Here is a 25,187-nt window from a genome sequence, read left to right as displayed (position 1 = left end):
GGGCGGGGCGGGGCTTTGCCGGGGGCGGGGCCGTGCTCCGGGGCGGGGCTTTGCCGGGGGCGGGGCCGCGCTCCGGGGCGGGGCTTTGCCGGGGGCGGGGCCGCGCTGCGGGGCGGGGCTCTGCCGCCGGTCCCGCCCGTCTCTCCCCGCTCGGCCATGGCGCTGGCCGCGCTGCTGCTGCTGCTGCTGGCGCCGTGCGCCGCGGAGCCCCCGGAGCCGGCCGAGCCGCCCGACGCGCTGTTCGCCGCCGGCTCCGAGGCGTACGCGCGCGGGGACTGGCCCGCCGTGATCCTGCACATGGAGCGGGCGCTGCGGGCCCGGGCGGCGCTGCGCTCCCAGCTCGTGCGCTGCCGGCTGCGCTGCGCCGACAGCAGCGCCTGGCCCGCGGGGAGCCCGGGCCCGCCGCCCGCCCTGCGCGACCTCCTCTTCTTCCGGCCGCTGCTGCGCCGCGCGGCCTGCCTGCGGGCCTGCGCCCCCGGCGCCCCCGGCGCCCCGTCCCGCTACCGGCTCGGCGAGGAGCTGGAGCTCGAGTTCCGCAGGCGCAGCCCCTACAACTACCTGCAGGTGGCCTACTTCAAGGTGCGGGCCCGGGCGGGCGGGAGACCGGGCCGGGGAGGTGGGTTTGGGGGAGGCAGAGCAGGGCCTGGCTGCGGACGGGGGAGCCCCGGGGACAAAGGGCCGCCCTGGGCCCCCACGTCTCTGCAGGGGGCTGTCTGCAGGCGGATCCCCAGGGCCCTTTCCAGGCGAATTCAGAGGGAAGGGAGGGGCTGGCGGGGGGCCCAGGTGAGGTGGGCCGCAGGTGGAATGGGAACCCGTGGGCGTGGCTCTGTCTCAGGTGTCCCGCGCTCTGCTCCGCTCCGATAAATCCCCGGGGAAATCAAAGCGCAGGGTCCCCGTCGTCCCATGCTCTGCCTTGTGATGTACCTGGGCTCCAAACTGCCCAAAGCTGGGCACTCACCAGCTACCGCCGGCAGCGTAGGACTTTGCAGCCGCTAGGACTTCTGAGGTTGAGAAATTACTCTGTTGGCAGATCAGACCCGTTACCAAATGCAGGAGCTCATTTCAGTGTGAGACTGAAAGGCCACGGGACCGTATCTGGTCTGTCTGCTGCCTGCTAATAAGGAAGGGAGTTCTGTCCACATCAGACACCATCCAGGGCATCCACTCCTATGTGGGAGTGGAGCTGAGTGTTTTATTAAGCTATGGCCCAGCTGAAACCCCATGCCCATTCCACTCTGACGGTGTGCACACACTCAGCACTGTCCCTAGTGGGCTGGGTTGAATCTGGGAAGAATGGTCCCTTGAAATATGTGTTCACTAATTATGCTAAACAATCTGTTGCCCTTGTATCTAGCTGTGACTCTGTGTGCATTTCCCAGACCTGAGGAAGAGCTCTGTGTAAGCTTGTCTCTCTCGCCAACAGAAATTGGTCCAATAAAAGATACTCCGTCACCCACCTTGGCCCCCTTAACAAGGGTCAAAATGGAGGGCATGCAGATCCATTTGTCCTTTCCCTGGGTACCAATCCAGAGGAGCTGTGTGCTGCTCTTAATGCAGGCACATTCCTCCTTGGGGAGGGCTTGCGAGCAGTTGTATTAGGCGGGGGTGCTGGATGGTGCTAGGAAGGGAGGCAGCTGCATCTGGAGGGGGAACAGGACGGTGCAAGGAGAGAGGCAGTGGGAAGTGCAGGCTATGACCCAAGGAAGTGCATGAGGTATCAGTGGGAGCATGAGATAACACTAGAGATGGGCAGAAGGGTGTTCTCTGGGAGTTAGCTACAGGCCAGTATTGTGCTGTGATGGGTAGGCTAGATGGTGGGGGCAGTGCCAAGTCTGTGGCCCCCGCCTCACGCGGTGCCATATGCTAGTGAAATGGATATCCCCCCTAACTCCTTTTGTGCCTTGGTTTGTATTTAGCACATTTCCTTTTTCCCAGTTCAGCACATGTAACAGAGTCCAGTCACGGAGCTCTCCATCCTCCCCTCTCGCTGCTTCTCCGACCCCAGGGCAGGGAAGGGTAATGGAGTTTATGCCACATGTGCAGTTCCAGATGTCTCCCCTCCTTTTCCTGCAGCAGAAAGTCCAGCCCCCTCTATTCTCCTCCTCCCTTCTTCAGAAGCTGAAATGCCACGTAGTGAGCTGGGGGCTGTATCATCCTTCATGCCCAGTGTAATGTGATCCACGAGGGTCACATGTTTCAGAACTGATGTCAAGTGCAGTTGTAGTCAGAAAAGTGAAAAAATGGCCCCTTTGTACACTCCCTTCCTTGCCGCTGGTATGTCTTTGTCCCATTCAGTGACCTTACTGAGGCATATAAGTGTTTACATCCATTAGATCTGTATTTTTAGTGGTAACGATGATGCTAGCGCTAACAATCTGCCCCACTGGGCACTTAAAGGAAATAACTGCAAAGAATATTCTTATGTGGCGTTGGGGGTCTTGATTCCTTCGGGAAGTTTTGTATTGCATCGATGATCACATTGACTCTCTGTGGCACAGAGACTCTCCTGTAGCCCAAGAATAGGGGGCCACAGACATTTTGTCTCTGCTTTGCTCCCCAAGAAAGCTTTAAAGAAAATACTGGGTCAGGCTGGTTAAATGTCCATTTAATCCCATGTCTGTGTGAATAGTTTTTACCTACTGGCATTACAAGTAACAGCTAAAATCAAATACTGAAGGCAATGAGAGGAAAAAATATTTGGTTTTCAGTTTGTTTACTTTGTGCATTTGACAGTTTCACTCTCCACTGTACACTCCGTTGGTGTCTCTTGTTACTTGTCTTTCACAGAGCAAGAGGGAAGAGAAAATATTTTTTAAATGGAAAAATGTAGATTAAAAAACTAAAAATTTGGCAGCGCAGCATTGGGTAGATGCAGAACCTGAAACTATTCAGCTGTGTTTTGTTCTGGTTTTTATTGATTAGATTTCACCTGGATGGGTCCTCTTTAAGTTCTCATGAAAATTAAACCATTGGGATAAGGTGTAATTCATAGATTCTCAGAAGGCAGAAATGAAAAAGACCTGTAAAGCCAGCTTGTTCAGCCCCTGCCAGGGCAGGATCAGTCTGTATGATGCATTCTGGGCTTTGTCTCGTCCAATTTAAAATAACGTAAGAGTCTGGTCTTCCACTACTGCCCTGTATATTCTGTTCAGGTTTTTATACTGAACCCATCAGCACAGTGTCTGAATGCCTTCCAGAGCTGCATTAAACAACATGCCTGACATCTGTCTCACATGATGTCTTCTCCATTTCTTTCTCTCCCCCCAGGGGAAGGGAAAAGGAGGCTGTTTTCCCTTGGGAGACTCTTATTAATTATCATTTGAATGACCATTGCTAAGGCTATGTTTTAGTCACGAGTATTTTTAGTAAAAGTCATGGACAGGTCACAGGTAGTAAACAAAATTTCATGGCCCATGACCTGTCCATGATTTGTACTATATACCCCTAACTAAAACTTGGGCCAAGGGTGCTCTGGGAGTGTGGGCCGGAGGTGCTGGGGGGATGTCCCGGGACCGCCACTGGTGCTGTGGGGGCAGCGGCGCACAGCTCGGGACCCCTGCTGTGGGAGGGAGAGCCAGGCAGCGGAGCTGGCAGGCTCCCTACCTGGCTCCACATGTCCCTGCGGCTCTGAGGGGGAGGGAAGGCTGGGGGGCTCCAGCATGCTGCCCCGGCCATGAGTTCCAGCTCCGCAGCTCCCATTGGCTGGGAACTGCAACCAATGGGCACTGAGGGGGCGGAGCCTGTGGGCAGGGGACAGTGTACCGAGCCGCCTCCTGGCTCCTCCGCCTAGGGGCTGCAGGGACATGCCTGCCGCTTCTGGGAAGCCCCAGGTAAGTGCCATCCCAGCCCTGAGCCCCCTCCCACACCCACACTGCCCCAGTAGCAGCCAGTGCAGCTGGCCCAGGGGCCGCCTGATCTGCTCGGGCAGCCCCGGGGCCAGCCACACCGAACACTGCAGAAGGCATGCAGCCTTAACCATCACACCTAGAGGCCCCATCCGAGATCAGAGCCCCATTGTTCTCAGTGTTGTACATACTATACATAATAAAAGACAATCCCTGCCCTAAAGACCTTGCAATCTAAAGAGACATAATGGGTGAGAGACCGGAAAGATTATTATTCCCCTTGTACAGACGGGGGAGATGAGGCCCAGAGATTTGCACAAGGTCATACAGGAAGTTTGTGGCAGAGCGAAGAGCTGAACTCGGATCTCCTGAGTCCCAGTCCAGTGCTTTAACCTCAAAACCATCCTTCCGTTCCAAAATAAGGAAGCATGGGCAAAGCCTCCCAAAACCTGGGAATGAACCAGGGACCTTTAGATCTTAGTTGAAATTTTGTGCTGCCCCTGCAGGACAGCCACACTTTCAAACAGCTGGGATTAGCTAAAGCAGTAGCAGCCCACAGCCTGGGGCTCTGTGGAACACAAAAGAAAATAAATGTTTAGACTGATGCAAGGTATAAGGTGTGTATGGAGAGCTGGGGAAGTGTCAAGGTTCCTTCCCCACTCTGAACTCTAGGGTACAGATGTGGGGACCTGCATGAAAACCTCCTAAGCTTACTTTTACCAGCTTAGGTTAAAACTTCCCCAAGGTACAAACTGTTTTACCCTTTTCCCTTGGACTTCCATTGTCACCACCAAATGTGGGTTTATTTTTATTAGGAAAGCATTGTTTGGAAACATCTTTCCCCCCTAAAATCCTCCCAACCCTTGCACCCCACTTCCTGGGGAAGGTTTGGTAAAAATCCTCACCAATTTGCATAGGTGACCACAGACCCAAACCCTTGGCTCTTAAGAACAATGAAAAAGCATTCAGTTTCTGAAAAGAAGGATTTTCATAGAAGAAGTAAAAAAGAATCACCTCTGTAAAATCAGGATGGTAAATACCTTTCAGGGTAATTAGATTCAAAACATAGCGAATCCCTCTAGGCAAAACCTTAAGTTACAAAAACACACAGACAGGAATATCCATTCCTTTCAGCACAGCTTATTTTCTCAGCCATTTAAAGAAATCATAATCTAACGCATATCCAGCTAGATTACTTACTGAGTTCTAAGACTCCATTCCTGTTCTGTCCCTGGCAAAAGCATCACACAGACAGACACTTTGTTTTTTCCTCCCCCCAGCTTTTGAAAGTATCTTGTCTCCTCATTGGTCATTTTGGTCAAGTGCCAGCGAGGTTATCCTAGCTTCTTAACCCTTTACAGGTGAGAAGATTTTTCCTCTGGCCAGGAGGGATTTTAAAGGGGTTTACCCTTCTCTTTATAGTTATGACAGGAAGAGACGGGATTAGTGTTTTGGTTAGTAAGTAATGACATCCAGCTGTGACATGGGCTGTTCATTCAGTCTGGGTCCGGGACATGTTCCTGGTGAGTTGGCAGGGACTGGTTGTGCCCTGCAGGGGAAGGCTGGGCTGGTACAGTTTTCCACACAAATTGTCTTGAGGGGAAGTTCTCCTGTGGTTCTAGTACACAGGCAGTTGAAGAAGCCAGTAGCTTTCCCCAGTAGATTAAGTTTGTCTGGTCCTAGCATTCCCCCAGAGCAGCGTGGGATTTTCACTCTCATACATCCGATGAAGTGAGCTGTAGCTCACGAAAGCTTATGCTCAGATAAATTTGTTAGTCTCTAAAGTGCCACGAGTCCTCCTTTTCTTTTTGCGAATACAGACTGACACGGCTGCTGCTCTGAAACTCTCCAGCGTTGCGCATCATCCTGAATTCACTGGGTGGTTTATTTGTGCTCTCAAGTCTCCTTGTAAAGTTGACCTGTGACGTTTACAAAAAGGTGCTGGATGGTTTCATTTCTAAGCAACTTGGTTATGGTGCAGTTCAGGCTGTTGCCTCAACGGTCCCATCTGCTCCCCATGTCCGTTGTGGGGGAGGAGATCGCCATACCCCAATTCGAGCATTCGAAAACCAGGAAATCCTCCGTTAAGAGTCGTGTTCCCTTGCCCCAAAGAGTCAGTGTGACAAAGCAAAACAAACCACAGACTCATTAAAACCAGGAACTGCTCCATCGAAGTGCAGCTTCCCACGCCTTAGGGCCCTGGCTATATTGTTATTTGGGAGTGGGGAATGTTTATCTAAGCTGAGATCCCCACTGCCTCTTTCAGTGTGTCTGCAGCATGAAGCAGGGAGGCAAGGCAGCTTGTCCAGCGCAATCTCTGTCAACCAGCAGTGATTATTCCTGCCCCAGTTCAGTGCTGCCACACGGACCACGCCAAGGGCCCTCTTGGGTGGTGGGAATAAGAGACCTGAATTGGAGTTCTGGTGGGCACAGATAAATTGCGTTTTTTTGTTAGGGAGGGGTCAGGTGCTGTGAGGTTACCAGTCCTGTTGTTAACCTGGTGTGGGCATGCACAGGGCCCATGGGGAGTGGCTGAATTGGGGTGTGCTGGGGGGACAGGGACTATGGCTGGGTGGAGTTAGGCAAATCCGTGGGGAGAAGTGGCCGAGACCTGTGCTGTGCTGATATAGTAACATGTTCCCAGGGTGCCGAGTACATTGTCCCTGTGTGGTGGAGAGTCGGGGCTTCGGTCTCACCTTTCCCCATGTTTTCTTTGCTTAGATCCACAAGATCGATAAGGCTGTGGCTGCCGCTCATACCTTCTTCATTGGGAACCCCGACCATGTGGAGATGAGGCAGAACCTGGAGTATTACCAGATGATGGCAGGAGTCAAAGAGTCGGACTTCACAGACCTGGAGGCCAAGCCTCACATGGTAAGAACAACCTTCCTCCCGCAAGTGTTTGAGGTCTCTCTTCAGGGTCAAGGCTTCCACCCTCACCTGCCAGCCTGGCACCATCATTTCCTTGGGCACTCAAAGTCTGTGTGGAGAGTTTGAATGAGCAAAGTCTCACTCAGCACCTGCAAGGCGGGTGATCTCTGGAGCTGACCTGCAATGGCTACAAACGATGGAATAAAAGGGGTGTCCTGTTTGCTGGTTTATGACAGTAAAGAGGCTGGGGGGAGAGTTCTGCTTCTGTGGTAGAAGTTCAGGTCCTGTCTGGGGATGGCGACCAAGTGAAACAGTGACATTGCACAGGGCAGGGATGTGAAAGCTGAGTGATTGAGAAGTAAAGGATTTTGTCAATGTTGTAAAACTTTTCAGGTCTTGCTATTTTTAAACACCTATTTAACTACCAACACCCAGTGAACACTGTTGAGAAAGGATGTCTTGGTTAAAGATTCAACTCCCCTGCCCTTCAGCTCAGGTGAAGCCCTCCAGGACAGCCAAGGAAGATCTAACCTGACCTTATCAGTACTTGTGAGTGTTTCGGGAGGAGATAGGGGAAGCAACCTTTCAGGGAAGGGCCCACATCGTAGGGAACCCAAGCCCATGTGTCAAAATCACTTCTTTAGCAGGCCACCCCTAAGGTTCGATATTGGCCTTGGCTATGAGTTTGTAGCAAAGAGGCTCACATGACAGGAGGAGGCAACAGCCTGGTATCCTACCCCCAGTTCCCTCCTGACTACCCTGCTGTGTCAGATTCTGCATCGAAGCCAATGAATATGGAGAGGGCTGGGCATTTGTGGAGCATCATCACAGATAATAAAACTCTAGGTGTTTTTCGACTGGCAGAATTAAAAAATAGATGGTAATTCATTTAAAATGACTGAAAAGGCCTGGAACCAGGGATCCTAAACCATCCAGCCTGCATTGTCACCGACACATGAGATTCAGGGGTGCAGCTGGACAGGGGAAGGTCATATGGGACCAGAGCTCAATGGCCTGGCTGGCTGGCTGGCTAAAAGAGCTGTGTTCTGTGTGCGGTGAAGTGGCCACGTGTCGGGGGCACCAGTAAAAGGGCCTTTGGGGAGAGGAGGATTCTCCTATGTGGAGCAGCGTGGAAGTGCACCATTCCTGCGACACTGTGCTGAATTGAGAGCCTGTCCCAGTGCACATAGCACAGACCAGAGAGCTCTTCATCTTTGGGAATACCTGAAATGTGGAGGTGTGAAATTTCCAGCAGCAAATATTGGGATGGGAGGATTTCTTCCACTCCATTCCCTCCCCAAACACTCAGACACATCATGGGGAAGAGCCAAAATGTTACATGCCTAACTGGCCATGTATTGACCTTGGCCCAAACAGATGCATGAAAGATGAGAGCCCTGAGCCCTGGATAGCATTATTGGCCACAGTAGACTAACCCCTCTCTGACGGTGCAGTTTTGCTTTGAAGGCTGTAATGATTTGTTGTTGAGAGAGCATCTGTCCTCTGGCCCCATGGTCTGTGTGCTATGTATTCAGCTTGCCATCTGCTTGGAGATCTTTTTTATTGAGGGACCCTGTGAAGTTGGGCAGCCACAATCTACTGCCCCTGGGCCTTAGTGAGCAGAGGGTGGGCGAGATATTTGCGGGGACAGTGCTGAACTGCACCCAGGGTGGAATGTGTCTGGCTGGGGCCTAGGTTCACTTTTCCTCCTGGCTCTTTGCAGCACGAGTTCCGCCTGGGTGTGAAGTTTTACACAGAGGAGCAGCCAGAACCAGCCATTCTGCATATGGAAAAGGCGCTGGAGGAATATTTTGTAGCTGACACCGAATGTCGAGCTCTCTGCGAGGGGCCCTACGATTACGAAGGCTACAACTACCTGGAATACAATGCTGACCTGGTCCAGGCCATTACGGGTGTGTGCACCACGGTAAACCAGCTGGCGTGTAGCACAGGGACTGCCTGCCTCGGGCCCCTGCATACTGTACTTACTGCTGCAGCTTTCTCTTTGAATGTTTTTGGCTATCAGTTCAGATTTCTGGGGCACTTTCCACCAGAGAGATGGGGGGTTGATGACTCGAGAGACTATGCTAAGGTTGGGCTAATGGGGATTTAAATTCTCCAGCCCATTTTCTTGGTCCTAATGACAGTAATGCCTGAGTGAAGCCTCTTCCAGGCTGAAGAATGCTACTCTGGTACAGATCTCCCCTGACCAATAAAATGTGCTGTCTTTTTCTCCCAGATCATTATGTGCAGGTGCTGAGCTGTAAGCAGAGCTGTGTTACAGAACTAGCCTCCCAGCCGGGCCAGGACAAGCCCATTGAGGATTTCCTTCCATCCCACTTCAACTACCTGCAGTTTGCCTATTACAACAGTAAGAAGCATTTCTCTTATTTCTCTGATGCTTGGGAAGCCTTGACATTAGGGTTCTTGGGATCACTGGCACACAACTTAGCTGTCTTGATCCCTCTTTCTTTTGCACAGATAGTGGAGGGTACAAGAGTCCAGACAAAAGAACTACCTTAGAAGAAGATCATCAGTGTTGCAGAGTCGGGCACTCAGAAGTTAGGAAACACCAGAGTTACTGTTATCCAGGCAACTTGCTGTGCCCCTTTATGTACGTGCATTATGATATAACCGTAAATTACACTAGCTCATATATTTTGCCCTAGAGCCCTTGCATCATTCAGTGCCCAGGAGGGATGGTGCAAGGGAACGAGGCAACTGTTCAGTATTTCGTCTGTTGCTTGGCGTTCACTGTGTAGCCCGAGGACTTATTTTCTGCTCGTTATCCAGATGCTGCACTGACAACGGAATCTTTTATTCCTTCCTGGGCTTTTGTGTTGCACTTGTAACTGTAGTATCTGAACAGAGACACTCGCGCATTTATCTTCAATACCCAGGTGAGATAGCAGAGGAGTGTTACAGTTGGCGAACTGAGGCTCAGAGAGACTAAGGCCAAGTGTCCACTGACGCTGGGTGCGCAACTGGAGTCCTAGAGCCTGATTTCAGAAATCCTGAATGCTCTCAGCTTTAGTTGAAGTCAGTGAAAGTTGTGGGTACTCAGCACTGCTGAAAAATGACACCCTAGGTGTCTTCAGCTGGGCACCCAGAAAATGTTTGTGTAAGTGACTTGCCCAGCTTTATACAGCAAGTCAGGCAGAACCCGGAATACAATGTAGTTCTCCGGGCTCCCAGGGCAGCGCCCTAACCCTGAGATCAGTGTTCCTGATGTGGATGACAGTAGCACGTAGAGGCCCCGATCGGGGTTGCGATGATCCCTCATGCTAGGTGCTGGACAAAGCAAGGGCATGAGATCGACCCTTTTGGTCCCAACAAAGAAGACAGGCTGAGACTAGCACAACATGTAGCGACATACACCGCACTTGAGAGGTAGGTTAGTATTTGGTTTTGTTTCCTAATCCTGCCTCTGTGATGGTCCCAGCCAACCCACTCCACGTTACTGACCGAGAGTCACAGGTCTGGTAAATTTGGCCTGAGGCAGCATTTAATTTTGGCAGACCCAGCTCTGCCATATTTAAAACTCGGGTTCCATTCCTGGTGCAGTGTCTGGTACTGGGCTATCTTATCTGTAAGTTGGGAGAAATTATACTTACCCCTACACTGGGAGCCAGCAGGAGGCCTCTGTTAATTACAACTTTTGAAAAGCTATGAAGTGCCAAGTTATTAACATCAGTCAGTGGGAAAGGTCAGACTAGAACACATGGTCTTCTAACCCAGTGACCCTCACTTGGCCAAAGGATATCTTGGGGAAAGAAAGTAGAAGTAGCAGCTGGAGGAGGGTCATCCTCTCTTTTGTCCGTATCCCACCTGGTGCACTAGCTCGCTGTGTTTGCTGGTTGCAGGAGGCTCAGGCGGGCATGGTGTCAGGCCCAGTGCAATTGGAACATTCAGAAAATTAAGGGCCAAATGTCGAACAAGTTCTGCTATGTGTGTGCAAATGATTTTCTGAGGCCAGATCTGGACAGGTTTTGTGAGGATAGTGAAAGGCACCTCCCTGGTCCCACAGCTGCCCCCTGCCAGCATTCAGGCTCCTGCTCCAAACCACAGAGGCATTAGAACTATTCAGAAAACAGTCATAATTTTTTTTTAGCATTGGCAAAACTCGCTATTTTTCACTATCCTACTCCTGGGAAACAGCTGAACTGCCTCTCAGCTTCTGCATAAACTTTCCAGAACAAAGTCAACCCGAGGAAGAAATGAAACCTGGAAAACTTCAGCTCAGATGATTAGTTGGTTGGAGTTATAAGTGACTGAAAATGGGGGGTCATAATGGAACGTGTTGGGTCTCTCTGTGCACTGCTTAAGCATAGTACTTGGACGTGTATTCCGAGGGTGAAAACTAGTAGGCCTGCGGCAGTGGCGCCTGATATGGAGATGGGGTGAGCCTCTGAGTCCAGGATCCTTCTCCTTGCTTTGGCAACATCCGTTACCTGTCCCCTAGCTCCGGGATAACTGTCCATGCTCCTGGTGCGCTCCCGTCCCATTTCTATCTTCCGAGTGTCTGATTTATTTCCTGCTTGCAGCCTCCAACCAAACTGTTTTGAAGCCTCTCTGCTGTCTAGGAAATCCTCATCTGTGTATTCTGCTTTGGTCCAGGTGCTTTCGTGTACTTCCTCCCTGTCAGCAGATGAGAACTGGGTGATTTCATTGCTTCCTGGCACACAGTTCTTTGTCTTCAGCAGGTGGCATGGTTTCTTTTCCACTAGGCTGGTAGGTGTCTAGCAGGAGGCTGCAGCTGTTTTCAGAGTGGTGAGGTTCTGGCAGCTCTGAGCAGGGAGCTCCCCTCCCCAGATGCTGGCTCCAGCGACTCAGTGGCTGCTGCAGCACGATAGACATGGGAGTAGCAAAGGCCCAGGGATGTTCCCATCACAAAACAGACACTTGTCAATATTTTGTTCCTGTTGAACTTTGAGCAAAACTGTCAGGTGAGAGTGAAGACCTGAGCATATGGTAAGGGCGCTCACCAAAGGACGGCATGGTGAGACCTTGAATCCAGACTCCTTCCACCCTGCTCCTCTCAGAGCCTTCCACATTCAGTGGAGAAGCTGCAGTAAGTGCATGCCTGTCTCCGTTTCTTGGCCACACCAGCTATGGGAGCAGTGCAACACTCTCCTGCTTAACTTGGGCTGATTCTAGGGTCTCCCTCCCATCACCCCCACATCCCCTCCGTACACACAGGCAGTGGGACCATCACAAACCTGAGTTGCACAGGGGTATGGTCACCCCTTGCAGACCCAAAACAAGGCTGTGACAGGGTCCTGAGGAGGAACTGCGGAGCCAGCCCTCTGTCATGCCAGCTCCAATTCAGGGAGATTAATTGGAGCTGGCTAGAAAAACCTGTACCTGATTGGCAAAGGGGAAACAGCTGCCAGCCTGATTAGCCTGGGGCTATATACAGGCCCAGAGGAAGGAAGCAGGGTGGGAAGCCAGAGAGTGAAAGATGGTTGGTAGTTCTTCCTTCCTTCCTGCAGAGATTGAGAAGGCCCTAAGGCTGAAACCCCCAAGATGTAAATGATAAGAAGGTGGTGGATTGCACCCTGTAAATAAACTGCACCAATGATTGCTGAGTCATAGATTCATAGATACTAAGGTCAGAAGGGACCATTATGATCATCTAGTCTGACCTCCTGCACAACGCAGGCCACAGAATCTCACCCACCCACTCCTGTGAAAAACCTCACCTATGTCTGAGCTATTGAAGTCCTCAAATCGTGGTTTAAACACTTCAAGGAGCAGAGAATCCTCCAGCAAGTGACCCGTGCCCCATGCTACAGAGGAAGGCGAGAAACCTCCAGGGCCTCTTCCAATCTGCCCTGGAGGAAAATTCCTTCCCGACCCCAAATATGGCAATCAGCTAAACCCTGAGCATATGGGCAAGATTCACCAGCCAGATACTACAGAAAATTCTTTCCTGGATAACTCAGATCCCACCCCATCTAACATCCCATCACAGGCCATTAGGCCTATTTACTCTGAATATTTAAAGATCAATTAATTACCAAAATCATGTTATCCCATCATACCATCTCCTCCATAAACTTATCGAGTTTAATCTTAAAGCCAGATAGGTCTTTTGCCCCCACTGCTTCCCTTGGAAGGCTATTCCAAAACTTCACTCCTCTGATGGTTAGAAACCTTCATCTAATTTCAAGTCTAAACTTCCTGATGGCCAGTTTATATCCATTTGTTCTTGTGTCCAAATTGGTACTGAGCTTAAATAATTCCTCTCCCTCTCCAGTATTTATCCCTCTGATATATTTATAGAGAGCAATCGTATCTCCCCTCAACCTTCTTTTAGTTAGGCTAAACAAGCCAGGCTCCTTGAATCTCCTTTCATAAGACAAGTTTTCCATTCCTCGGATCATCTTAGTAGCCCTTCTCTGTACCTGTTCCAGTTTGACTTCATCCTTCTTAAACATGGGAGACCAGAACTGCACACAGTATTCCAGGTGAGTCTCACCAGTGCCTTGTATAACGGTACTAAAACCTCCTTACCTCTACTGGAAATACCTCTCCTGATGCATCCCAAAACCGCATTAGCTTTTTTCACAGCCATATCACATTGGCGGCTCATAGTCATCCTATGATCAACCAATACTCCAAGGTCCTTCTCCTCTTCTGTTACTTCTAATTGATGCGTCCCCAGCTTATAACTAAAATTCTTGTTATTAATCCCTAAATGCATAACCTTACACTAAAGTGGTTTTTGGAGCAGAGCAGAAGCAGGACCAAGGGGGGCCCTGCTATACCCTGTTGCAAAGGCTCTTACCAAATGCAGACATGCTTTTGAGCCTTTCCCATCCTGGTGTGGACTCACTCTACCATTCTCTGAAAGCTCCTTTCAGGACTGAGGGAGGTGTTGTTTCCAGGGCTCATTCATCTGAAATCAGGTGAACTCTGCTGTGTCCAAAGCAGATTGGCCAGGCCTGGGAGGAGGAGGGAAGATGCCAGACTCTTCTCTCTTCCCTTTGATACACACCTGTACACGAGGTGCATGATTTCATGCTAGCTGGTTGCAGCACAGACTGGATCTCATTTCTTGGAGTTCTTCTTTTATTCCGAGCTCCCTTCTGCTACCTTTTGTGATTTCCAAACTGTTTTGTTCTCTTGGTCCATCTTCCCAGTTCGTGTTTTACTGGAATTACAAGGTACATCAGCGAAGGATTGCAAGCCAACCAGCCTTGTGCAGGGAGGTCCTGCCTCTGTCTACTTGGAAGAGGGACTTTGCCTTTGGATCTGGCCTGGTGTAGAAGTAGTCAAAGCAGAATGAAGAGCTGAGAGGAGAGATCTCCCTGGTTCCAGAGAAGCCAGGACAGTTCCTACTGCAGAGCCAATTTCTCATCACTTACAGCACTTGCCAGGTCTGACACCATGACCCTTGTATTTCTGAGAAATGCTGGCTGGGTGTTGCAGTACTCTTACAGCTGTGCTTCAGAGCCGTTTCTCATGGCCGTTCTTCTGCAGTGCAGGGAAAAATTGCTCCCCATGATTGTGAAACTGGGAAACAAAAGATAAATGATGGAAATGAGTCTGATCATGATAATGAGACTGAACATGAGTAACTAACCAGTCCTAGTCTTCAGAGAGAAAAGGGTTTGAACACCAAGGTTTCCCATTGCAGGGAATTGGAACTAGATAAGTTCATGGAGGATGAGTCCATCAGTGGCTATTAGCCAAAATGGTCAGGGATGCAACCCAATGCTCAGGGTTTCCCTAGCCTCTGACTGCCAGAAGCTGGGAGTGGATGACAGGGTTTGGATCACTTGATAATTGATCTGTTTATTCCCTCTGAGATATCTGGCATTGGCACTGTCAGAAGACAGGAGACTGGGTGAGATGGACCATTAGTCTGACCCAGCATGGCCATTCTTACGTCTGAATCTGACCCTGTGCTAAATCTGAGTCTGACTATCCTTGTGCTGGAAATGTGCCCTGTTCCTGATCTGCGCCCCTCCTTGCCGGCGTTCTGCAAAGCACAGAGGGACGGCTTCTCTCAATGAGCTGATTTCTCTTTGCAGGTGGGAATTACGAGAAAGCCATTGAATGCGCCAAGACCTACTTGCTTTTCTTCCCTAATGATGAAGTGATGAATCAAAACTTGGCCTACTACGCGGCTGTCCTTGGGGAAAGGCTGGCTGCACCTATTGATCCTCGAGAAGTGAGTGATATTCAGTCTGTCCCCGGCAAACCACTCCTCGAGCTCTGCCAGGCCTGTTGAAGCAGCATCTGCAGACCTGGGATTGGTATTTGTAGGGCAGATGGGCTGCAATCTGCTCAGCATTAGGATTGGCCGTCTTCATTCCTCACACATACGTTCCAACTGGTGCTGAAGGGACTGGATGCAGAACCCCTGGTCAAAGCTCAGCTGACACAACTCAGTAAAAATGGCTGGAGTACTTTGCAGATTTCTATGGTTATGTGAGCCAGGAATAAGCGTAAGCTAGCATCCTGCCTCAGAGCACCAGCCAATCACTGACTGGCAGGGCTAGGGAGAAGCCTATCCCATCCGCATGTTAGTGCGTGCTGATCCAGTGTGGGGTTCTGCACCTTCCTCTGAAATATCAGGGAATGTCTGGTGTTGCAGGCGTTTCGTTTGCAGAAATTGCCAAACTGGCCAAAATGAAAAATAGCCTGAAGCAGACATTCCGTGTGGGACATTTCAGCCCAGATGGTTAAAGCTTGGCAAAGTGATAAGCAAATGAAAACAGGATCTTATAATGGGGAGTGTCAAGCAGCTTACATGGGGATGGTACAACCAGCCCCACCTGTCATAAAAACATCTTGCCAAATCAACTTATTGGCTTTATTTGCTACCATTACAAAGTAGGAATTAATGGAAAGGGGAGATGTTTAATGGAGAGTCTATGGGTAGGGGTGAGAGCAGCTTTCCATTTGAACCTGGCGTTAACGCTCATCCCTAAGTTTTTCAGACTGGAAATGGTCTCCATCGACAGAGCTATGCAGGGACCTGGGACTGGAAGAGCAGGGGGCTGCAGGACTGGATTGAGGTGTATTGAGAGGGATTGAAACATGGCATAGAATAGCAGAGTCCTGCACTTTCATTCCCACCACGCCTCCAGTTTTGGAATTCTGTTTCTCTCTGTAATGCTCACCTCATGGCGCCTGGTTCCCCGCAGTGGCCAGACCAGCTTGTCTATTGGAAAGCCCATGTAAGCTGCTCTGACCCATCCATCTCTCCCACGCTTTCAGAATATCCGGGTGTATCGCCACCGCAGCCTGCTGGAGAAGGAGCTGCTCTTTTTCAGCTACGATGCCTTCGGGATTCCATTTGTGGATCCGGTGAGTGGAGACTCCCTTGGCCTGGTCCTGGACACACCTGCGGGAACTAGAAGTGGGCAGGTTTAGACTGAATGCTCGGGGGTGGGGTCTGTGGGGCACCAAGGGGAGGAGCTGTGCTGGAAGAGGGGGGTGGTTTGGCAGAGGAGAAGAGGGAGCTGTGATGGGCTGATTGCTCTTCAATGGCACTACTGTCTGTCCCTGGACAGGGCTGCACCCTTGTGTCTGAGCCATGGATTGGGGTGTCTCGGGCAAGGATGAGGGTATCTCTGGTTTCTTTCCTGCCTTTAGGACACGTGGACCCCAGAGGAGGTGATCCCAAAGAGGCTGCGTGAGAAGCAGAAGTGAGAACTCGTTCAGTAACACTTGCAGGAGCATCGTCTCTTTGCTCCCACTGCTGGCATGTGGAATCGCTGTTGTGGGGGTTTCTGTTAATGCACGTTGTAGCTGGAATCTTCCAAACCCATCTGCTGCAGCAGGCGGGGGAGCCTGGTGGTTCCAAGAGTAGCTGTGAGGGCTGGGCTGGAGGCTGTGAGAGTTTCTGAGCATGCCAGTGGGATGGGATGCTATGTAAAATGGGAGCTAGGGCTGGAATGAACCCATCAGGAAGGTGTTACGGGCATGTCATCAGACTGCTGAGCCCCCAGCCAGGGGCACTGCCCGCCCCATCTGCCTGACTGCTGAACCCATCCCACAGCTTCATCTTCTTCCCCTACACCTCTCGGTCTCTGCCCCCTTTGTGGAGGCCTCAGGATTGCTGCCGCCAGCCCCCTGCCCATCTCCCAATTGGCTCATCACTTAGACGTCTGCCCCAGAGGCAGGAGAGCAGCTCACAGCTTCTTTGTGCCCAGGGTGGAGCGCGAGACAGCGGCTCGAATCTCCGAGGAGATCAGCAACCTGATGAAAGAGATAGAGACGCTTGTGGAGGAGAAAACCAAGGAGTCTGCGGACATGAGCAAGTTCATGCGGGAAGGTAAGAGAGGGAGTTGTGAAATGTGCCCACATGTCCCCCGGTGACCCAGCGGACAGCCAAGCCATCACCCCTGTGTGCGCTGTAGCTGGGGGCTCTGGGCAGGGAGCAGGATGTTCAGTGCTACCAAAGGAGTGGCCTGTGGCTGAGGCGAAATGGCCTCTCCCCCTTCTTGCGCATGCCACCCTCTGTACCTGTCACGCACCCAGTGGTAGCAGTGCCGTCTGATGCACACTCCCCGGCAGAGGGCTCCCCGGACTCCAGTATTGCTCCTTGGCCCTATAGGTGGGCCCCTGCTGTACGATGGGCTCAGTATCACCATGAACTCCCGGCTGCTGAACGGCTCTCAGCGAGTGGTGGTGGACGGAGTCATCTCTGAGGAGGAGTGTCTGGAGCTGCAGAAACTCACCAACGTGAGTAGCTCGTCGCCGGCTCCAACACCCGGAGACTGGGGAGGCAAGAGAGGGACCGGCTGGCATGGAGGCTGGGGAAGGGCAGCTCAGCGACGGGGGAGAGTGGGCTGAGCAGGGGGCAGGGAAGGGGTTGCTTTGAGTGACCCTGGGAGGGGAGGATGGGGCTGAAGTGTGGAGAGCATTGGGGAGTGTGGCTGTCACCTATTTAAAAGTACAATCCAGAGTGAACCACTTGAGAGGAATTAAATCCAGTCTCGTTCTGCAATTCTTAAGCCAGGACTTTAGTTCCCCAGAGCAGCCCTCCTAGCCCCCTGACTGGGGAGAATATCGCATCCGTCTGCCCCACCGGCACCTGCACACCGGGATCATCCTGTTACCCAGCTCCGAGCAATAACGTGCTCCCCCATCCCCGTGGCATTGGCTACCATGGGTCTCAGGCTGATATTGGGAGGGTCTGTGTCTGCAGGGTGGGGCCTCTGACCGGCAGCAGGAAGGGGATGCGATAGTGAGGGCTGGTCCAGGACAGGGTGGAGAGAGCTCGGGTTGGAGGCTGGATTTGGGGTAATGAGGATCTGCAGCATGTACCAGCATGTCAGGGGGGCAGGATCTGAACTCCTTGCCAAGGACCCTGAACTATTTCAGTGGGACTTTGTTACAATTTCTGGCCTGTCCAGGCCCCAGTGCTCTTTGGCATCACATCTGTTCCTTTCCAGGGAAAAGCCTGGGGAGGGGTGGTTCCGGCCCTACCACGCTTGCTCGGCTTCTCTGAGGGTTTGGCCAGTCTCCGTGCCCTGGCTAAAGCCCGCTCCTGCCCTTCTCTGAGGAGCAGGCGGCAGCATGGGGGTCTCACGTCTGACCCTGGGTTTTGCAGGCAGCTGCGTCTGCTGGGGATGGCTATCGCGGGAAAACCTCCCCTCACACTCCCAGCGAGACCTTCTATGGCGTGACTGTCTATAAGTCCCTCAAGGTAGGTTTGCTTGTTTGACTGAGGGGGGATGCTGTGGACGTGGTTGAGAGAAGAGTTTGGCTAGCACTGGGGAAAGGCTTGGGGGGTGGGGGAGATGGGCTGGAAGGGATGAGGCAGGTCGGGGGAAGAAGGCATTAGCAGGATGCTTTGCGCCCAACCTGCTCTCTCACCTGGAGGCATAAACAAATTTGGGGAGCCCCCTGAGGAAGCCCAGTTTGGAGAATGGCGGGGTCGCCAGGGTGTGCCCTACCCATTCAGGCCCCCCAGAGTAATGATTGGTGAGTTTACAGAACTGTCCCTGTATCAGCCAAGGGGTGGGGGGACCTTCATGCCCTCAAGGATTGCAGAGAGGAGGAGATGTCTCTATCATTGCTGCCCTTCGCTCCAGCCCAAACTGCTGGCTCTGGGGACAAAACCGGGTGAGATCACTGAGGAAGAAGCCAGGCCACCTGACTGCTGCTCCTACTCTCTGTCTCCCCCTGCAGCTGGGGCAGGAGGGCAAGGTGTCCATGCACAGTGCCAGGCTCTACTACAATGTGACGGAGAAGGTGCGGCGCGTGATGGAGTCCTACTTCCGCCTGGACACCCCGCTCTATTTTTCCTACTCTCACCTGGTGTGCCGCACGGCCATCGCAGGCGAGTAGCTGGCAGCACCCCACCCCCCCCCCCCCGCTCCGCCCTTGCTCAGTGGGCTGCTGGTGTTGCATCTCCCCTTCCCGGTGTTCGTGATTCAGGCTGCTGCTGGTGGCAGGACCCCTCCGTCTCCTCCCACAGCCCTGTGGGTAGCTGCTGCCGGGGGGACTCCCTTTACAACCATCAAACCACTTCTCCAGTGGGCTCTCTATCTCTCACCTGCCTCGTAATAAGGATTCTGCCCTTGATGCCACCTGTGCAGCCCAGGTGGTGTGGGTGAGTTGGCCCAGGTGTAACTGACTGGCACTTAGCTAACCATTCTGTTGATGTGCAGGAGGGGACAGACTCCAGCTCCCTCCCTCTTGGCTGGGCTGGCTCTGCAGGGCTAACAGGAGGAAGAAGTTGTGCAGATTTGGTTGCTAAATCCAGAGGACGTGGAGAGCAAACTATGCAGTGGGAGAGGGAGATGGCCACTGCTCAGAACTTCAGCCTTGTGTCCTAGACTGGCACCAAGGCCCTGCCTGCTCTGTGGCAAGCTGAATCCCGTCACTTCCGCAGAACTCAGCCATTGATTCTGCAGTGGCTTCAATTCAAAAATGCCTCCATGTTTTGCTGGCAGCAAATAACAGCATCACATAAAGCGGCAGCCAGGAGGTTGGCAGCTGGATAGGGGGGCGTTGGAGCTCTTGACACCAGAGGAGGCAAGTGATTCAGGTTTCCAGCATTCAGAGGCACTTAAAGCTTTTGGCCCAGATTGTGAAATGTATTATGGTGTTGCTGTTCTCAGTATTGCAGAGCCTAGCTGACTTAGGAGACTCACATTTTCCAAAGTGATTTAGGAACAGAGCCAAAATCCTGTCAGTGAGTTTAGGCTCCTAAAGAGCATGAGACTTAGGCTCTGAAATCAGTTTGCTGTTGCAGTGCTGAGCCCAACGATATGTACGTACCTTTAAAAATCTGGGAGGGAGGTGCTGAGTCTCACGGGCGGGGGCAGATGTGACTGGGAATTCTGGGGGTTGCTTGAACTCCTAGTTCCCCCACCCCAGGAACTTGGCCAGCCATTCCCAGTATCCCCCAGTGCATCCAACCTAACTGGAAAGTGCATTGGCTGGATGTGTCCGCTAGGGTGAGCAGTGGGATAGTTATAACATGTCATTGTTTGAACTGGAATCATGAGCTCCCATTGAGATGATGCGGTAGGTTTGGGGGTATTGCACCCCTAAAACATGGAGCAGTGCCACTCCTTATAGGCCTAGGGAACAAGGGACCACAGCTCTGCCAGCTGCCACTGAATTCTGGCCTCCCCGAAATCGCAGGTCAGAGCATTGTGAGGGGAGAGGCTCATGGGGGTTAGGGCATCCTTGCTGTGAGTGCCCTGGGGTGCAGGGGTTGGTGACTGTAGATGGACATCCTGCCGTCTCAGGACAGGCTCTGTAACCATCCATGCTTCGTTCCATCTCAGATAAGCAAGCGGACCGGACAGACTCCAGCCATGCCGTGCACGTGGATAACTGCATTCTCAATGCAGAGGCCATGGTGTGCGTCAAGGAGCCGCCAGCGTACACATTCCGGGACTACAGGTAACAGCCATGCGAGCAGTGCTTGGCTCAAGGCACAGTCTGCCTAGGCTCACAGGAGCTAGGCTGAGTCCCCATCCTGCAATTGCCTGGTTCTACTTGGTGACCTGATCACTGGCCTTTCAGTCCTTACTGGGGAACTACATTTCCCAGAATTCCCCACCGAGCCCCAGTGACAGACAGGCTGCCAGCACCTGCACTTAAAGGGGCCAAAACACTTAGTTACAGGGACCTTGCTGAATAGGGAGTCTCAGAAGTGTGGCTACAACTGCTCCTGGACATTGTTGTGTGTGAAGGAAGATCCAGAGCTGTCCAGCATTCAGAGTCCATAGCAGCAAGGCTGCAGAAAGGCTTCCTGCCATGCTCGCTACCTGCTTGGGAAAGGGGGAGAGGGATCGGTAGGTGTCTCTTCTCTGGCTAGTCCTGGGGCAGAGGGAGGCGTGCTGAGGCTGCTGGGTAGTGAATGCCTTCTCTGCTCTGTCTGGCTCTAGTGTCATCTTGTATCTCAATGGGGACTTCGAAGGAGGAGCCTTCTACTTCACCGAACTGGACGCCACCACCGTGACTGTAAGTAGCTTGTCTGCCCCAAGGGCACAGTGATTCTGGTTTGGGCAGCTCTGGAGAGGTTGGAGACTCATTTCTGCTCTACCCAGTTCCTGCCCCACTCTGCCTGTGGCTGACACTCGGGGTTCACCCTGAGAGCTTGTTTACACGTGAAAATTAATCCAGAATTAGGTAGGTTGTGACTTTAAAGTGGATTAAGTACTCCCAATTAACTCCCTGTGTGGATACTTTGATTCCAGAATGCTTTATTCCAAATTAGCTTAATCCACTGGACTACAAGCATCTGTACATGGAGCTAATCAGGAATAACTCCCCATTGGAGCAGCATGACTGTTCCGGTGCTGAGAGGGCTGGGAGGCAGCACTCCCGCTGTTACCCTGGCTGGGAAATGGAGATGGCTGCACTCTGATGTGGGATGGGGCCATCTCTACAGAGGGGTGTGACCAGGGTCCCAGTGGGGAGTCAGCCGAGGTCACTCAATTAGGGTGAACTGCAAAGAATGGGGCAGACAAACCCCAAAACTGGTGGATAATTCAATGTTTAGATTTACACAGCCAGCACGAAACAGCTTCTGTTATACCTCACTGGTTACTCAGAAGTCCAAACAGCACAGTTCCCTTGAAGTGACCCAGCCTCAAGCCTCCATCCAGGTACCCATGTCAGATATGATGAAGATTTCTGAAAATCTTACTTCATCATACAGACGCTCCCTGACTTACACAATCGTTCCGTTCCGCAATGCCTTGCATAACTTGAATTTTGCGTAAGTCGGAAACGTATACTCAACCATTACGCCAAAAAAAAAAACCACAAAAAAACCCCTTCCTATTTCTAGCTTATGGAACTTTTTCCATAAGTGCAGATTTGCATAAGTTAGGTCTTGTGTAATCCAGGGAGCATCTGTATAAAAGAACGGGTTCTACCAATCCCAAAGGGTCAGACACATCACCTCCCAGGTTACTGAATATTCCAGATCTTACCCAAATACGCGCTGCAGCCAATTCTTATTAACTAAACTAAAATTTATTAAAAATCAAAAGAGAGAGAGTATGGTTAAAAGATCAGTATAAATACAGACATGAGTTCAATTTTTGAGGTTCAGATTCATAGCAGAGATGGTGAGCTTTGTATTTGCAAGGAGTTCTTTCAGAAATAGTCCATAGGTTATAGTCCAATGGTTATATTTCAGGGCGGTCCAGTCAGAGGTAGGAGCTCAATCCTTGTGGCGTAGGCTTCCCCTGCATGAAACCTTAAGCAGATCTGAGATAAACAGGATCAGGACCCAAGAGTCTTTTTATACATCCACTTGATGTTCTAGCATCCACTTGACCACACAGTCCTGGATAAACAATAGGCTTTGGATGTAACCTTCTGTTTTCTAAACACCACCAGTAATTAGTTACACAAATTAACATAGAGCAATTTATCCATTAGGCAGTCTATCACAAACTTCAGAGACATACAAACAATGACATTATTTCGCCCAGGATTCATCTAAATGTTAATATTCCCTTTTGAGCTCTGAATTAGTAGCTATAGTGACAGACAGGCACTGTCTGTTTACACAGTTAGCATCTAAGATACACACAAATAGTATCACTTCTAATTTCTGACAATACAGGTTTGCATTGCAAAGTTCTAGCCTATCTAGCCATAGAATGGCCCTACTTGCCATTTCTAATATGTCTTTAAAGGTCAGCTTTGGGCTAGTTAGCCTGCAAGCTGTTTAACCCTTTCTGGCCATGAGTTATATTTTGTATAAGATTCGTTGGAATTATATAATGGTGGTAGCAAGAATGATTTGCATAGTTATAAATTAGACAACGTCATCGTCACAAGGGGCAGAATTGGGGCTGTGCTGCAGTACAGGGCAGGAATGATCCCTGTGGAGGCTAATCCCCTGGCGCCTGACTGCCTGGCTAGCCTCCATGGCCTCCAGGAACCTGGGGAGCTCCTCCCACGGGGGAAGACCCAGTGGCAGAGCATGTGCTGCATCACTCAGGCTGGGTGTCGATGGAACCTCCAGGAGAGCTGGGGAGCCGAGTGGGTATGACCTGGGCTGTCCCAGCCACTTCCTGGGCAGACACTCCCACTGCCCGGCATTGCCTGGAGTTCTCTCTGCACAGCAGAGTCTGAGAACATAGTCCCCTGCTGCCACCCCTCTGCAGTGGGATGCCTCTGCTTCTGCCCTGCACTGGGGACTCTAATCCCCTCAATATCCCCTCTCCAGCTGGCCCCCAGGGTCCTGTCTCCCCTGTTGACTGGCCTGTCTGCTGGCTCTTACCTCACCCGTCCCTCATTACCCGCTGCTGCCTGGATGGTTAGGGGGTCCTAATCCATGCACCTGTCCCCTGCAGGCAGAGGTACAGCCGCAGTGCGGGCGTGCTGTCGGCTTCTCCTCTGGCTCGGAGAACCCGCACGGGGTGAAGGCCGTGACCAAGGGCCAGCGGTGTGCCATCGCCCTGTGGTTCACTCTGGACCCGCGACACAGCGAACGAGTAAGTACTGCCCCGCATTGGCATACTGCCTCGGCACCTCTCCACTCACACGCATGCCTGTCCCCCAGCTGTGCACCTACCCCCTCCTCCTCCTCTGCCCTGCCTTCCTCAAGGAGGCTTCCATAGCGCTGGAATGGGCTCTGGGGTACGGAAAACAGCTGGCTGAGATCCCTGGGGACTTGCCTTTCCCCCTGCAGCTGCTGTGCAAGTGTCGGGCTGTGAAAATAGCAAAGGCAAGCCTAGGCTGTGTGTGTTGGGGAGGGGAGGAGGGGCATGTTTTAAGTAGAGGTTGGGATGTTCTAATGTCATTGTACCAAGCACTGGTGAGACCTCATCTGGAGCAGTGTGTGCTGTTCTGGTCACCCGTGTGCTAGAAAGATGAATCCGTGCTGGAGTGACACAGAGAAGGGCTGCTGGGATGCTCAGGGGGGTGGAGAGCTGATCTTACGAGAGCAAATTGAAAGAGCAGGGCTTGGGTAGCCTGAAACGCAGGCTGAGAGGGAGCTGACTGCTGTCTATTACTACACCAGGTGCGGGGAAGAGCTGTTTAGGCTAAAGAACAGCATCAGCACAAAAATAAATGGGCTGGCCAGGAGTAAACTCAGGCTGGACATTAGGAGGTTTCTAGCCATCCAGGCAGTGAGATTCTGGAGCAGGTCCCCAGCTTCTGAATGGGGTTATCTGAATGGTTGGCTACGATAGCAGGGACAGGACTCACTGACCCAGGAGGTTCCTCTGAGTCCTATGCCCTTGCATTTGGGGTGTGATCCCATTATGCTCTGGGGATCCCCTCCCCAGTGCCACAAGGGCAAAGCAGGGGGCTGGCTCTTGCAGCGTGCTCTAACCTCCCCTTCCCCCCCAGGAGCGTGTGCAGGCTGATGATCTGGTGAAGATGCTCTTCAACACAGAGGAGGTGGATTTGTCTCAGCTGAAGGGGCCGGAAGCAGAGCTGCCAGCCATGACAGACGCTCCTGGGCAGAGTGTAGAGGGAAAGGACGAGTTGTGATGGCCCTCCAGGAAGGGCCCTGTTAGGCGCCAGCTCGGCCCTGCTGAGGGAAGCGGGACTAGCTATCTCGTTTCAGGACTCAAACCCCCTTGACTGCAGCTTGTGGATTCAGGACACTGGACCTGGAACTGAAGGCAACTAACTCCCTTAAAGCTCTTGTCAGGAGCAAAGATTTCCTTGGCCTGCCCAGAAGCTAAGGCATAGCTGGGGCTGGAGAGGAAGCTTTGCTGGATTTGGTTTGGGCCACATGCCTGAGAAGTGCCTGGTGTCACTAGTCACATCCTGCCTCCCCATCTCCTGCAGCGAGGACATGACTAACCCAGGGTAAGACTGTGAGACATACACGTTCTGGGAGGGATCAAAGTTCTGGGCTGCTGGGAGGACTTTCAGTGCCTGGAGTTAGGGAGATGCTGATCAGGGTTGGAGCTGCAGCCAGTGAACCTCCAAAGGGCCTGTTGGTTCGAACACACTGTGTCACAGCTGTGCCTTCCAATGACAACCAGGGAATAAAGGTTTCTTTTCTAA

At 51.9% G+C, this 25,187-nt stretch overlaps 1 protein-coding gene across 2 annotated transcripts; it reads left to right on the top strand.

The window, feature by feature from the left end:
• Positions 1–123: 123 nt before the first annotated feature.
• Positions 124–25,187, top strand: P3H1 (prolyl 3-hydroxylase 1). Of its 2 annotated transcripts, none has more exons than XM_073316402.2 (15): positions 124–564; positions 6,567–6,719; positions 8,440–8,629; positions 8,956–9,087; positions 14,756–14,895; positions 15,948–16,037; positions 16,326–16,378; positions 16,886–17,007; positions 17,290–17,417; positions 18,289–18,384; positions 18,870–19,020; positions 20,480–20,597; positions 21,086–21,161; positions 23,516–23,656; positions 24,519–25,187. In XM_073316402.2, exons 1-15 carry the CDS (start codon positions 157–159, stop codon positions 24,660–24,662), a joined length of 2,142 nt encoding a protein of 713 aa, XP_073172503.1. In that variant the 5' UTR covers positions 124–156; the 3' UTR covers positions 24,663–25,187. The 2 variants fall into 2 exon arrangements, with proteins under 2 accessions (XP_073172503.1, XP_073172502.1); XM_073316401.2 differs by having other exon boundaries at positions 125–579.

Source organism: Lepidochelys kempii, chromosome 18 (genome assembly GCF_965140285.1).
Source record: "Lepidochelys kempii isolate rLepKem1 chromosome 18, rLepKem1.hap1, whole genome shotgun sequence".
Taxonomy (NCBI): Eukaryota; Metazoa; Chordata; order Testudines; family Cheloniidae; genus Lepidochelys; species Lepidochelys kempii.
Note: the sequence above shows the minus strand (reverse complement) of the source record. Positions and strands in the feature narration are given on the sequence as shown.